This window comes from Styela clava, chromosome 1 (assembly GCF_964204865.1).
Source record: "Styela clava chromosome 1, kaStyClav1.hap1.2, whole genome shotgun sequence".
NCBI lineage: Eukaryota > Metazoa > Chordata > Ascidiacea > Stolidobranchia > Styelidae > Styela > Styela clava.
This window is the reverse complement of record NC_135250.1, coordinates 21,951,565-21,966,309: the sequence shown is the minus strand read 5'-3', so window position 1 is coordinate 21,966,309 and position 14,745 is coordinate 21,951,565. Positions and strand designations below refer to the sequence as shown.

Sequence of the window (14,745 nt, the reverse complement as noted above, 5' to 3'; positions counted from 1 at the left end):
ACGCTATCCCAATTTTCTACATCAGCAGTTTGCACCCCAATTTGAGTGCGGTAAATTTCCAGTAATACCTGCAAATGCACCGATGCGAATCATGTTTAGTAACTATGCAACAATTATGACGTCACAACCAAAGCATATTTAAGTACTACCGTAATATTCTACGATGATATTGATAAACGGAAAAGAAGCCTTAAACCCAACCCCGTGTAACTCCGGAAATTTGGTCCCGGTGTTGAATTCGCCGACACGCTTGACTTGGTGCTGACAGATTATTATTGCTTCGAAAATCATCGTGCGAGTTCCTGCGTTTTTCTGTGTTCTGACGGCGCTGTCTCGCGTCAAGATTAAGTGAGTGACTTATAAATATTCAAGTTAGTTGTGCACATGGAATATTACACGATATACGGTACTTGACTACAGAACTGATAGAATGCAGATTACAAAACAAAATAGAAGAACAATCAATTGAGTGGGAAGGCCCTAGGACCGGTTCAGCCCTCGAAAGCACATTGACAGTAAGATTTTAAATTCACTTAAAAACACCCATGAGTAGATGTAGTCTAGTAGAGAGCCGCTTTGTGCTACGATTGTTCAGCATAAAAAAGAGTGAGTTGTAAATGTTCTTATAGGTACCCAATACAGTAATGATTTGTCAAGGAATGTAAATTTTGATAAGAGATATGTGTATTTTCGGATCATAAAAAAATTGCAGTGTGAGGATTTATGCTGTGTGATCAAAGCAGTAAGCAAGAATATAAATTGACTGATGGGTGATTAAAATGGAGGGTATTCATTATCGCCACTGAGCGTCGCCATTTTGTTTTTATGTGGGCATGCGCGGGAAAGTACTGTCTTCTGCTTCCCCGCGACGTTGGACTGGTTTGGGCTTTTCGATTGAAATGGCGGCTCGTGCGTCTGGTGGTTCCAAATTGCATTGCTGCGTAACATTGTGTAATGGCGATAGCCGTTACTCACCAGACTTATCGTTCCACTCTTTCCCCAAAAATGAAAAAATGAAGAGAGCGTGGATTCACAGTATTCGTCGCGATCCTGGTAAACATTTTCAAGTAAGTCAGTATATTGTGGCAAATATTTTTTTTCTTTTGGTTTTAATTTTAGTTTTGACCCTGATTTTCTCTTCTCGCTTCTACTTTAGTTATTAGGCTATATCTATGCGGTTGTAGGCCATATGTGAGTGTATTTAAGGTGAGCACAGCCCACGACTTTCTTTTGCAGTTTTGGCAACAATTAATTTAACTAATGATTTGGTTTCTACGAAACTAACTACTTATCCTTCTTCTATGCTTTTGTGCCGGCGGATCGGTATGCATATAATGCAAGGATGCTGTAGCAAGAGTAAAGATAACTATCCCAAGTGATTTAAGAGTCTTGCTGTGAGTCTTAGTGTGCAGCAAGACTCTTGAATCACTTAATTAAATTAATTTAACTTCTGCTCTTCTCAAATCTTAGTTAGGGCTCTTCTGATTCTGTAGACTAATAAGTGTTTATTTTGTCAATATCTTCCTGGTGCACTGATTATGGGAATCAAGCTAAACTTGATAACCTATATTATTATTAGGTGGCATACATTAATTCCTTGAAGCCTAGCTTCACTTTAGTTGGTGTTATTTATTCAGTTCGTATCAGCTAGTTTATTTTGACTTATTAAAACAGATTACACCAAGCACGCGAGTTTGTGGCAACCATTTCAGACCGGAAGACATATATGAGACGCCTTCTGGTCGACGCCGTTTGCACCACAACTCAGTTCCATCAAAATTTAGTTGGACAAAGTTAATTGCAGAGAGACCACTGCCAAATAGACTGAGGTAAAACAGAATATATCATTTTTCAAATTAGACTATACCACCATACTAGTATCAAACCAAAATTTAAAATTAACCAATTTGAAAAAATATTTTGACAGACTATAAAAGTCTAGAATATCAGGGTGGTCCAACATTGTCGGCTCCGCAGGCCACAAAATTATTTTTGCTTTGTTCGCGGGCCACAATAGTGCCAAGAATAGGTAAACAGTGCAATACAAAATAAACAATTTCATTGTGCAAACACATAGTTATAAGACATAGCCTGCTCTGGCTAATAGAATCTGTATTCGGTTCTTAGTTTTCTATGATGCCTACATTGTTAGCATATATTCCCGACAAAAAAAATAGAAAGCCAGATACTAATTTAGACTACCAAGCACATCATTCAACTTTGCTAGTTGCCTCACAGCTAGCCATAACAATAGTCAATTCAGTGCCATTATTTTATTTACACATATACATGCAATGCAGAGGATTCAATACTTGAAGCTGTAATTTGGGTACAATATGACTTTTCACCGATATCTGGTTCATCATATAATTGAGCCGTCTTATCATCCTTCCTTTCCCCAGGATGAATATGTGATTTCTTTGCTAATGAATTTTATTATGTTTGTTCAGAACCACTGATGATGCCACTGTACCAAGCAGTCGGACCAGCAGTCTGAGTTTTAATCACATTAATCCTACTCAAGTGGATCACAACTACTGCATTGTAGTGAAAACAGCTGAAGAAAAACTTGAGCAAGCTTTAAAAGAAATTGAGAATTTAAAAACTCGAGTTTCAAAGCTGTCAATATCTAAATTCGGTATGGAACGTTTCAAGGCGTCAAGCTCCATGATTAAATATTATACTGGCTTTAGTTCCTATTGTTTATTGATTGACTTTTTCCACATATTGTTGGACTGTGCTAACTCTTTAACACTATGGTGTTAAAGTTTATAATGGAAGTAGCGATTTTTTAGACCACCCTTGTAAGAAGCGATCGGCTGATGAACTATTTTTATTTTTGTGTCGTCTGAGACAGGTCTTTGATGAGATCCATCTTAGTGATGTTTTTGCATATCACAGTCCACTGTCTCTCGGATAGTTATCACATGAGCCAATTTTCTTTATTTTTTATCTTGGCGTCTATCCCAATTTGGCCTACTCGTGAGCAGGTTTATGAAAATATGCCACAGTGTTTCAAAAACCAAGGTTATGGATCTACACGCATAGTCCTTGACTGTTGTGAAATGTTATGCCAGTCGCCATCTTCACTCATGCTCCAAAGTGAGTTTTTTTCATTTTATAAAAACCATACAACATTAAAATGTTTATTGGGTATTGCTCCCCATGGTCCAATAACTTTTGTCAGTTTATTATTTTGCGGTAGCATATCAGACAGTGAAATAACCCGGAGATCTGGAATTTTGAGTTTGCTTGAAAGAGGGGATTCCGTAATGTGCGACAAAGGATTTGCCATCAGGAGTCTCCTGGAAGTGAAAGGTGTGGGTCTAAATATTCCTCCATTCAACTTTAACGGGCGGTTCACATATGAGGAGGCATTGCGGTCCAGCAAGATTGCTTCACTTAGAGTCCACGTAGAACGAGCAATCAGAAGGGTGAAAGAATATCAGTTATTCGAAGGCAGAATACCACTGAGTATGCTAGGAACAGTTAATCAACTATGGACCGTTGATGCTTATTAACCAACTTTAGCGGTCCTTTGTTTTAGAAGTAGTTTTTGAGTTTTAGTTTGTTTATTGTTGAATAATTATTTTTAGTTTATCAAATACATTCAGGACATATTTTATGTCCCTTTAAAGATCTTAGCTTTGTTAGAATATACAGCAGAGGGTGTGGGTGTCACAACATTATATTAGGTTAACAGTAAAAGAAAAGGGAAAATTCAGAATAGCCTTTTTTACTGCCTGTCTCGCCTGTTTTCAACAAATTGCACTATGGCGAATACACAAAATACTAATTTATTGAAAAATAGTTGAAAGCCCAAAGCAACTGGTTACTACATTTTAAATTTAAAGCAATAAAATACATAAATGCCTAGGCAAGTTTTTTCTCTTGATATATAATTATCCTTCAGACATTTCACAAAGTGAAAAATTTTTGTCCTCAAGATGACATGTTTGTTGCAACCGTATTTATGAAATTATCATAAAAAAAGGATTCCAGACGCATTTGTAGGTCCAGAAAATATGCATCATCAAAATATATGCGATCAATAAAACATGCACCCGAAGGTAAAAGAATAATGATGTCACACCACTTGAGTCCTGTGATTCCTAAACACCCCATTATTTGAAAATAATAATCATGATTCATTTTTAATGTCCATTCCCCTTTATCATTTTTAAAAAGACAAGAAACCCTGTCAAAAGTGTCAGACATAGGGCATTTGGCTTCTAATAAGCCATAGCATAGGTTGCCATCACAAGATGGGTCGTAAACTTTGCGATCTGGTGAACACCCCAACCAGGGACAAGTTGAAGATATTACCAATCCACATGGGGAACACTGGCATTTTTTTATTTCCTCGTATAATTTTACTGCTTCTGGTTCTATTTGGATACCTCTTTTCATTGCTGCAGTTTGAAATAATTTGGAAGAAGTAAGATTTGAAGCAAGGGAGTCAAAATTTGAAACACGTTTATAAATTCGGCCAAATTTGGATGCTGTAATTCTAAATTTTCGTTGTTGGTGCCAAATCGGAGAGTTATACTGAATAAATTCAATGTGTTTACAATCTTCTCTGCCCAAAGTCAGATTTTGCATCACTTTGTGTTGCATTTCTGTTAACACCGTGTTAGTCTGTGGAGACAAACTAGACAGAGGGAGAGAAGGGAATTCAAAACTTTTCTCATCACATATCTGCTGATATGCTAGAGGACTCCCAAATGGTGCTTGTCCAAAATTTGTTGAAATACTTACAACAGAAGATGGATTTGACGGCCAAATTGTATTTAACTGAATATTATATTGACTAAAATTTAGAAAGCTCTGCCATTGCGGGATTCTTCCAGGTTTGTGTAGAGTGCTGCGAATTGTTCTGATGGATTTCGAATCGAACATGGATTTTGAATAATAATTTTTTGGATAGGCAGCTGCTTGAATCCTTCGCTTCTTGGATGATGCCATGATTGTAATTGCATAGTGCCAGTGATAGCTGGGGGGACTTTCTTTAGTTGGAGATTGCTGAAATGCGCAGTGCAGTACAACAATGCTAAAGAATGACAGCAAATTGCTTCTCCCACTGTACAAGAGCAAGTAGCACTCAGTACATTGTCCGTCGCAAAGTTACAAATAATGAATGAGGTGGCTCGTTTTTTCTTTGTGATCGATAACATCTTGCCTTTATTAAAAAATTCTGACCATCTTGGAAAACTGTGAAAATAATAATGCATATTAGTGATAAGTTACAGCTTAATTTGCTTTCAATGGTTGTTGCATATTCAGCATGGTTTAATCGAAACCTAGGTGTAATGAGATTAGATAGTTGATTTATCTCAAACTCCTCCATTGTACAAAAATGCCAACAGCAGACGGAGATTCTAGGAAAGCTGTGTAAATTCTGAAATTATAAGCTGCCCCCTGCCTTTTAGATCCCCTATAAAAATAAATAGGTAAATCCTGAATAGCCCATGAATAAATGTACATCACATGTCATTATTTACTGACGTTCTTAATGCTTAAAATTATATAACAGTGGTTACGGTACCGGTACATGTGACATCATCATGTCCCGCTCGCTGAAAAATCTTACTTGCCCTACCTAACTTACCATACCTTTGTAATCGTGGATGAAAGACTCCCAGAAGTATTTGTATCCTCTCTTGGCGCTATTTCCATTCCCAGCATGCTTTTCAGCATATTCTGTAACGTCATCAAAACTAAAATCAGGAAGATATTTCAAATCGTCGCTAAAGATACGCTGAGCCGTTACACAGACAGATAAAAAAAAAAGGTGCCAGAGTAACAATCGCGAAGTCGTCGTCTGACGTCCTGCTCACTATCCAGTGGAGGCGCTAAAGAGGTGAATACCCTCCATTGTGACGTCTGTATGAAAAACATAAATTAAACACACATATTTTAACTTCAATTAATTAGTGTTTTATGATGGATTTCTACTGATCTTGATAATTTTTTCCCAGACTCATTCTGTCTTTGTATACGAAGTCACCAGCTGCATATTACAACATCAGAGCTGTTTTACGTTTGCTATGATAATCCATTTTGCTTGATTTCAGGCTGGTACTAATAACTTTTTTCACATAAATTGGATACCTATTATTGCTATTATCTAAACATGGCTTCAACATATATAAATATATTTCTAATTTTAGATGTGCTAAAAAGTTTTGAATTATTTTGTCGAGTGATTTTGAATTATTGATTTGTGATCAATAGCAATAACTTTTTTGCTACTGCAAAATCCACCACATTTATTGAATGCAATTTGTTTTGTGGGGTATTCACATTTTTGTTTTAAATAATACTTTGTCAAAGTGGCTGTTATACTTATATATAAACACATACTTGCTTAGATGGTAGACAAGGTTCAATCGCTGTGGGCAATTTATTTCAAAATATCGTAACTAAAATATAAATTTTTGCAGACGTCTCGAAACTCACTTTCGAAGAATGATTTGCTGTCACCAGATAGGGTTTTGGCATGGAAGAGGGAATTTATGAAGATATGTCTAAAAAAAAACATCTGAAACAGCCATGTAAACTAACAGACCAACATGTTTAACTCAATAGCTTGATAAAAATGTCTGTTAAATATTAAGCACAGTTAAGTATTAAGCACAAGCACAAAGAATTGTTTTGGGTATTAATTCATTTGTATTTTCCTATTAGATCTATCTCCTATTGAGCATTTAAATACTTGGATCATGATTATTATTTCTAAAATTACCAACAGTATTCAGGTCATTAATAACAGATGAACCGGGGAAATTTTTCTTTGTAGGTTCTTCCTACATCTGCTGCTAGGATTTCGGAGATGTCTGAACTTGAAGCAACGCCAAGTTTTGCAAACTGCAAAATACCTTTTTTGACATATGCAACAGCATTACTGACATGGCTTCCCTCAAAAACGAAAATCTACTACTACTCTCTGAAACATCTGGAGACAAAAGACTGCAGTAGATCAGCTAAAATTTCATAAATTATTTTATACACTGGAAGTCTACAACAGGTGATTAGCTCAAGTATTTTTTACCAAAATAAATGCTATACAGCTACATGCAACACATTCTGTAGTCATATTTAAAAAACAACAACATTTCATTGCTTCTCCAGCGTATGAAGGGTTCCAAGTATTGGTACCTTCAACATGTGATATACCATATTAGACCAAACATCTGTCAGATTCCCCCTTTAAGTGTAAGATAAAAGTCTTCTAAATTGTTTTACTATATCATACATATAAATTTTTCGTGGCTTGAAACACTTTTTAGAGTTAGACCATCGGGACTATTATAAACTAACATTTGCGATCAGACCTGCTAGGTGTTTTGGTCTAACTTGTCAATTAAAGATTTCAGCATTCCACTCTCCCCCCTCCCTTCAAAATCTTCAGCTATGCCCGTAGGGCCTCACCCTAAATATTGAATGAATCGCCAAAAGCTTTTCAGTTTAAAAGATGCATATTTTGCAGGTCGCGGGGCTGGGAATCCATCGGTGCTCCAGTTGATTGAAAAGCAGCAAAGAAAAAGAAATATGTAGCAATGTCCACGTGATAGAACCTAAATTGCCTTTTTAAGCCAGCTAAGAACCACTCCCAAAGCTTTAAAAAAACATCAATACCACTATTAATATAACTCAATATTAAGTGTTTATTCACATTAGTAATTGAAATAATAATTTGTATGGATTATTGGGAAAAAAACTTGGGTACTCCAGAAATACGTGTACCAAGATGACGGACAACGGAACATAGTATGTGTACCAGGTTAGCCCATACTTTTAGGTACAAATACTACAAAACTCACTTGGTTAGTCCTTGAACTCGTAATGGAACTAAAATAAGGAAAAAGGAATAACATTTTGGCCTGATCCTAACATGGTAGACATATTACGTTCCGGTGTCCTCATTTCTTGGTACGCATACTTCAAGAGTACGGAAACTTGACTGTAATCACATACATCTTTATCTTCGTTCTAGCTGCTGTGTTTCTTCAATTGTTTTCGTATTCCATGAGTCCTATTGTCCATCTTGTTGTTATTATTTTGGCTGCAGTACTTTGCGTATACATTTGCCCAAGTTTTTTGCATACTTTCTCAAGTAGTGTTGTTACATCTTGACATTCAGTTGCATTGTTTATTCGCTCATGAATGATTTGAAAATAATTTTCTTTTATATCAAATGTCGGATGTTCAATGATGTGATGATGAAAATAAATTCCAGCTGCTTACATGTGTTGAGATAGCCTCTGTATAATCATTGACTCTTAAAAAAGTTATTTATAGATTGGTTTGATTAATTTCTTGAGCAGAGCCTTGTGTTTCTGGGTTGCAATATTAACAGAAATTGCTGCTCTACCTATGCATTCCAGATTGTTGTCACATTCACAAAAGCTGCAGTGCGCAAATCACTGGCCCTTCGTTTCGTTTGACGCCGTTGAATTCTTTCTCATAATCATCACGTCAAATTTTTTACGTTTACTCATTTTGTCTCTTATGAAGTTCCAGATCTAAACTAAATTCAAAGTTTAATTTACTGGTATATTCATTTATAAGGTTAAAAATAAGGACACACGTCAAAATAAAGATGTTTCTTAGAAATAAGGACAAAAATATTTCCTAAAACAAAGACCTTCAAAATAAGGACAAATTCTAAAAATAAGAACGTGGTGGCAGCCCTGATTATAGGTCAAGTGGAGAAAAAACTTCTGTGAAAGCTACAATACTTGAGATGGAGTGAGACCAAAATGCTGTGCTACTAAGCGTTTTTTTTTTATATAAAGTGCAAAGTATTCATTTTCGTCACCACTTTACCTACATCTGACTGACATTTTTTGCAATGCATTGCATTTTTGATGCCTTGCTTTCTTTCGACAAGGAAGTTGTCACATCATCCTGGTCATTTGCAAGACAGACTGTGTCTTCATTTTCACAATTATTTGTTCATTTTTATCAAATTTCTTCGTCCTTCAGCAAATATTTCGATCAGTCATCAATGAACAGGGCTAGTTTTCGAGCTGTGATGCAGGAGCGTCGTCGTCGTCGTTAAGCATCTAGTCTGAACAAAACCAACCGTGACGCCCGCCACTTGAAGGTGCAACATCGCCTTTGTTTTTTTTATTATACGGCGAGCGGAGTTGGACATCTAGTAGTAGTATATATTTACGCTTAAACTGCGTTGATACAAGGTGGTAAAAATGTAGTAATTTTTGTACAGTTTCCAACATCTGAAACCAGCGTAAGAATAGAGAAATCATTTATCGATATAACAGATCATTTTGTCTCGAGAACGACAGTCACAGAATGTTGCGTCTCCGGGTTTAATTTACAGATATTATAATGAGACAGAATGATGATGAATCGTCCCATTCAGCAAGCACTTGCAATGTTCTCATTAATATTCAAAATAAACATGAGAAATATTATAATGGTAAGGTGGGTGAATAATTATTCTGGGGTCAAAGGTCGAGGAACATTACACGTTAAAGTTGGGTTATCACGGAATTTTTTATTTTTTTTTGATACATTTGTTTCTATATATTTTCCAAAATTTCTGACGCTCAATATTCACTTAAAGTCGTATTAGTTTCATACTTACGTTACAGCAATGGGTCAGGCACAGAGATCGAGTATACTTTAACCTCGATGCATTAAGTTTACTGTCATTTCTAATAGGGCAACGATAATGTTTGAAAATATTGGTATGTATTTAAATCACTGTATCGTTTGCCAAAAGCAACGCCCAATAGGACTTGCACACAGTTCAAAATAAGTACAAAGAACTCTATATAGCCTTTAACCAAACGCAAAATTACGCGGACGAGTTCTTAGCAGCGGACCATACTTATTATCGGTTGATTTACGCTGGGTTGACATTTAAAAATTCGTATCTCACAAACAAAGTCCACATTATGTAAGCAATAAACGCCAAAAATATTGAAAAATGATATAGAATCAAATTCACGACATAAATTTGTCAGCTGCGATCTAAATATAATTATTATGTTACGAAAAGTACAGGCAATAACTAAGTTTACCAGAGAAACAAAAATTTTCGTGACTATTTCATTGGAACAACAGGAACTCAGACGCAATAAAATATTTTAACAACCGGAACGGCGCTCCGGTGCGTTACGGCTACAGTGCGCCACTGGTAAGACAACTTGGGCCTGAGTCACAATAAAAATTGGACTAGTACATCTCAAGTCTGAGTGTCTCCTCTCCAAGTCTCCTGGCAGCAGGAGTCTAAGTCCACACAACAAATTTATTGTTGGGAAGAGTATATGAACACAAAGTAGTCTAACTCTAGTGTTTAGAGTTGGGTCGGAAAACTTTTTCATGCCGAAAGGGAAAACCAACTTGGGTGGTTCTTGCGGGTCGTGAAGAATTTCTTCTCGCAATTATAATTATATCTAAAAACGAAATATCGTATAATTCGTTTCATACCGCTTGTGACATCTTAAAAAAACTATATATTGCTTCATTCAAATTGATGCTTGTTCTCGATTAATAAATGAAGGTAAAAATGGGCAGAAAAATTGCCTTGAAGTGGTGGATTTGGCCCACAGCTTGCCTCCTCGCGTAATGGAAGTGCCAAACTATTTTCCGTAGAAAAAATATTGCGTCTCGGGGCTTAGTTTACGGATATCATAATGGAGTTATAATGAACTTGTCCGTTCGAAAAGACTTTTCTTTTCGCATTACTCGGTTAGCAGTACGCTCTCATTCAGTGATGAGCTAGAAAAATCATTGCAACCGGAACGCATCTACCGGTAGTTCGTGGAAATGTATAAGGCAGTGGTTTCCAACCACTGTGTCGTGGAATGATCATTGGTATTAGTGCAACCTTTTTCGCAGGCGGGCCAGATATCATAAACTTGGTACAACATCGGGCCGCACCTCCATTTAACATGGGCTCCCTATTAGTTGCAGGCACAAAATAGTGTCTTTTTATAATTACGATGATATGTCATTGGGGGTCCTTGCAAAAATGATGAGATAAAACGTATAAATTAATGAAAACTGTTATCCAAATTTATTTTCCCACCGAATTTAAACGAATTGAGGGAAATATTTGCTGCTGGATTATTTTCCCGAATACCTTCATTTAAATTTGCTTCAATGGAAGTACTCCATTCCACATTGCAATATCAATTTTTAAGTCTTCGTCTTTCAAGCGGTTTTATGACGACCATTTTAGAAAAAAAAAATATATGTTGAGCCGAAAAGTGCCATATTTGAAGCAATGACTTTTTCAAATGTGGAAAGTTATCTTGGTTGGGATGTTTTCGGTAAAAATCGCCAGGTTCGTTTCGATTTGCTGTCAAATCTTATTCTGGATTAGATTTAAACAAAACCAATTGATAGGCTGGAATCAAAACTTATTTAGCTTTTGTATCTCGTAATAATAATTTTTTATTTAAACTGCTTTTCAATTGCCTAATTTTCATTAGCGTCTGCTACGCACTTTCCTCAAATTGCATCAGCAAGTGACAATCGTGGTGAATCGCGTTGTTCGCTTCGCTGTCAGGACATTGTAACGTCATGGACATGGATAATAATATTGGACTCGAATATAAGCTTTGCAACACAAAGGAAGCAGATAAAACTAAATTAGACACTTGTTTCGCTGGCCGCACAGTTTTTCTTTGCGGTCCGCATTTGACCCGCGGCTCGCACTTTGCACACCCCCGCTCTAAAGTATCGACATGTCATTTTACTACTCATATATCCAGTATCTATGTCGCGTCACTAATCCGACCCCTTGAATTTCGCGAGAATTACCCCACAGCTCTTGCTAAGAAACCGAAACGACAAATTTGAGGAGTCGTATTTGGGTATTGTTTTAATTCTTATTTTTGCATAAAGCGCACCAACACAGCTTCGTAAAATTGGAAATGTTAACAAGTTAACAAATTATTTTTCAAATTTTACCAAGGAATTATTATTTGATTAGTAAAATTGCCATTATTGTCGATTTATTGAATCATTCTTTAAACTCAAAATAACATTCAGGATTTACGCAATGACTTTGCCGTGTTTTTATTCACTATAAATACGAAAATAAAACAGGCACAATGGAAAAGTAAAATCATATATAAAAAAATTAAACTAAGGTCTTCATAGATATTCGCTTTCCGGCGTCAGAATTGGTAATCTTGTTAGCTTAAAATTGGGACAGGTAATTTACAAATGGTGGGGAGGAAGATCAAATCCGGCACAAAAGAAAAAATCTCAAATTCACTCCCTAATAGCCGTCTTTAACATATGTCTCCGATATGAACGCATAAGTTAGTTATCCCAGGAGTATAAAGCCAAACCGTAATAATTGGTCCTTGTAAAAAAATAGGACGCGCAAAAATAGCTCACCAACATTAGAATGTCTAGCGTTCTTGATGCCTGTTGTATATATACTAAAAATACCCGATATTCGGCAATTCGTTAAAAATATTCGATTCAATGAAAATATTCTATTTTGCCCACCTTCGCGATCTGTAATCACGCCAGTAATCTGACGGAACGCGTGATAGTCCAAACTCGATGCAATGAAACTTCATAAAACCTTCTTCAAATTTAGTTAATTGCACTACTTCACGAAAGCGTGGTAGAATTGACAATTAATTAATATCTCGAACACAAAAACGGTCACCTTTTTCGAATAGTTTCTGCGGTCTGAAACGACAAATAAGAGCTTCGACATAGTAAATGCTACGATCATTGCCATCAAATTTTGCTCGGGCCTTGCACGAAATTCATAACATGAAAATTGTCCAGCGGTTTATAACAACAAATACACCCGTCATTGCGGTTTGCTTCAATTTCGGCACTCGTTGCACCGCGCACTCTGGAATGCATCGTAGAATTATGACTGTACAACCAAGTCTTCACATAAGGCTCAGCACCCCACAATTGTAATGGTTTTCCCATCAATTTGATATTCATTAGATTTGGCAGGTGGGGAACTGATAAGCGTACGCGCTTTTCGGTACAAATGTTATTCATTAAGAAAAATCCGCGTTCTGCTTCAGCTGAACTTACTGCTATTACGTTCATTACCCATTTCGCTTTCTTAATTGATTCCCACTCACTTGCATCGTCCACTTTTCTTGTGAGATAAGCCTCCACATAATCACGATACTGATTAATATCTATTTTCAGAACATCCTGTAATTTAAGTAACTTCTCCGCGCCTTCTTTAAATGTAAAAGTAAATTTTCAATGTTCCAGATATGTGGGTTCGGAGAGCTAAATAAATCAATGGTATTTTGAGTCGTCATATTGTTGCCAAGCATCTTTCGTTCTTCCATTTTAGGTATTATACATTCTATCAATTCATTTCTGCATACCGGAAATCGTTCGTTTTCAGCAAGCCCAATCTCATAATACTGTGGTGCCTCGATGATTTTAGAAATCTTATTTTTATAATTACCCTTATAATTATTCAACTGCTTCTAAAATACTTCTTTTTATCATCTTGTCGGCGTCGCAGATTGTGGTCAATCTTGATTTTAAGGCCTTAGATTAGAAAGTATTGAAATTTCCGCCAGAAAGTCAATCACAAGTGCAAGGTCCTTCAAAAAGTTAAGATTCTTTGAACGAGTTGCCATGCCAGAATATTTGGTTACGGATTTAAAGTGAAAATGTAGCGCTGGATGAGCTTTCCAGATGGCACAACAAGCTCGCAGGCTGCACGAAGCCCAGCGTGGTCCCAAAACGTTACTAATTTTAGTTATTTCAATTTCGACTGAAATATTGTGCAGCTCATATTGATTTTTGTTGGGACTGGTGATAAAAAGAGTAAATTTCATCTAAAAATATCCTGAAGTGGTTTATTCGTTTTGTTCCTGCAACAGCGTCGTCCAAGACAAGCTGAAGTCTGTGGTTTACGCAATGCCAAATTATTTATTATATTGGGAAAAGTCGCTGCAGTCCAGAAGCTACACCGGATTTTCGCCCAGGCATGACACTTGCACCATCGGAGCAAATAGAAACAAGATTGTTTCGCAAATAGTTTTTATCGAAGCCATAAAGCTTCATTGTATTAAGTAGGATAGTTTTGTATACTTTCAGCGATTGTACTAACACATTCCACAATATTCAAAAATATGAAAGGTGAAAACACTTTTGCTATCTATCTCTCGAAAACCAGTGCAGCAGACGAAAAAAAACATGGCTAAAAAATGTTTCCCCAATCACCAACTTACTTGATTTTCCGTAACAATGGCATAACAATTGAAATTTCCTGGGGTCAAAGGTCTAGGAAACATCCATTACACGTTACGGCAGTGCTAATTATTTGTCGGTTGCAATGTAAAAATAATTATTACATAACAAAACGTACAGTTGATAACTTAGTTTACCAGAGAAACTAAACGTTTCATGACATAATTTCATTTCAACAGCAGGAACGCAAATGCAATAAAATCTAACAACCGGAACGGCGTTCCGACTGCAGCTCACCTTTGCTTTTATCTTTTTTACCCTAATGTATCCACCAGATTTTTTTACAGTCATGTAGAATTCATTACCTCATTCATGACCACATTGACTTGAGTAGCTTTATATTTCTAAGACAATAGTTATTTATTAAGGCATAACTAAATTGTTTATATTGTCAGTGCTTTTGGCAATGCACCATGCGCCCTTAACTTTGCGCAAAAATACCCTCCTTGACTACAAATTGAGTGTGCATAATTTTGCTTTAGCAACTTTTCGTATATTATTCTTTAA

The 14,745-nt window shown here is 36.3% G+C and overlaps 2 protein-coding genes and 1 pseudogene across 3 annotated transcripts; 1 reads left to right on the top strand and 2 right to left on the bottom strand.

The window, feature by feature from the left end:
* The first annotated feature begins 206 nt into the window (after nt 1–206).
* On the top strand, nt 207–3,479 carry LOC120330450 (THAP domain-containing protein 2-like). Of its 2 annotated transcripts, XM_078114873.1 has the most exons (4): nt 209–348; nt 421–1,067; nt 1,675–1,829; nt 2,451–3,479. In XM_078114873.1, the coding sequence occupies exons 2-4, from the start codon at nt 834–836 to the stop codon at nt 2,764–2,766; spliced, it is 705 nt and encodes a 234-aa protein (XP_077970999.1). In that variant the 5' UTR covers nt 209–348; nt 421–833; the 3' UTR covers nt 2,767–3,479. The 2 variants fall into 2 exon arrangements, with proteins under 2 accessions (XP_039253345.2, XP_077970999.1); XM_039397411.2 differs by having other exon boundaries at nt 207–1,067.
* Nucleotides 3,480–4,817: 1,338 nt separating this feature from the next.
* Nucleotides 4,818–5,736, bottom strand: LOC120329422 (uncharacterized). Its single transcript, XM_078114764.1, has 2 exons — nt 5,609–5,736; nt 4,818–5,211 (listed from the first exon to the last, which is right to left on the bottom strand). The coding sequence occupies exons 1-2, from the start codon at nt 5,710–5,712 to the stop codon at nt 4,818–4,820; spliced, it is 498 nt and encodes a 165-aa protein (XP_077970890.1). The 5' UTR covers nt 5,713–5,736.
* A 7,002-nt stretch (nt 5,737–12,738) lies between these two features.
* On the bottom strand, nt 12,739–14,529 carry LOC144422873 (E3 SUMO-protein ligase KIAA1586 pseudogene; annotated as a pseudogene).
* Between the last annotated feature and the right edge of the window lie 216 nt (nt 14,530–14,745).

Bases quoted from the DNA above. Each gene is read 5' to 3' on its own strand.
- LOC120330450 (XM_039397411.2), top strand. From the start codon at position 834: ATGCGCGGGAAAGTACTGTCTTCTGCTTCCCCGCGACGTTGGACTGGT. The intron at 1,068-1,674 runs GTAAGTCAGTAT...TTATTAAAACAG, and splicing joins ATCCTGGTAAACATTTTCAA to ATTACACCAAGCACGCGAGT. The intron at 1,830-2,450 runs GTAAAACAGAAT...ATGTTTGTTCAG, and splicing joins CCACTGCCAAATAGACTGAG to AACCACTGATGATGCCACTG.
- LOC120329422 (XM_078114764.1), bottom strand. From the start codon at position 5,712: ATGACGTTACAGAATATGCTGAAAAGCATGCTGGGAATGGAAATAGCG. The intron at 5,212-5,608 runs GTAAGTTAGGTA...TTATTTTCACAG, and splicing joins TCCACGATTACAAAGGTATG to TTTTCCAAGATGGTCAGAAT.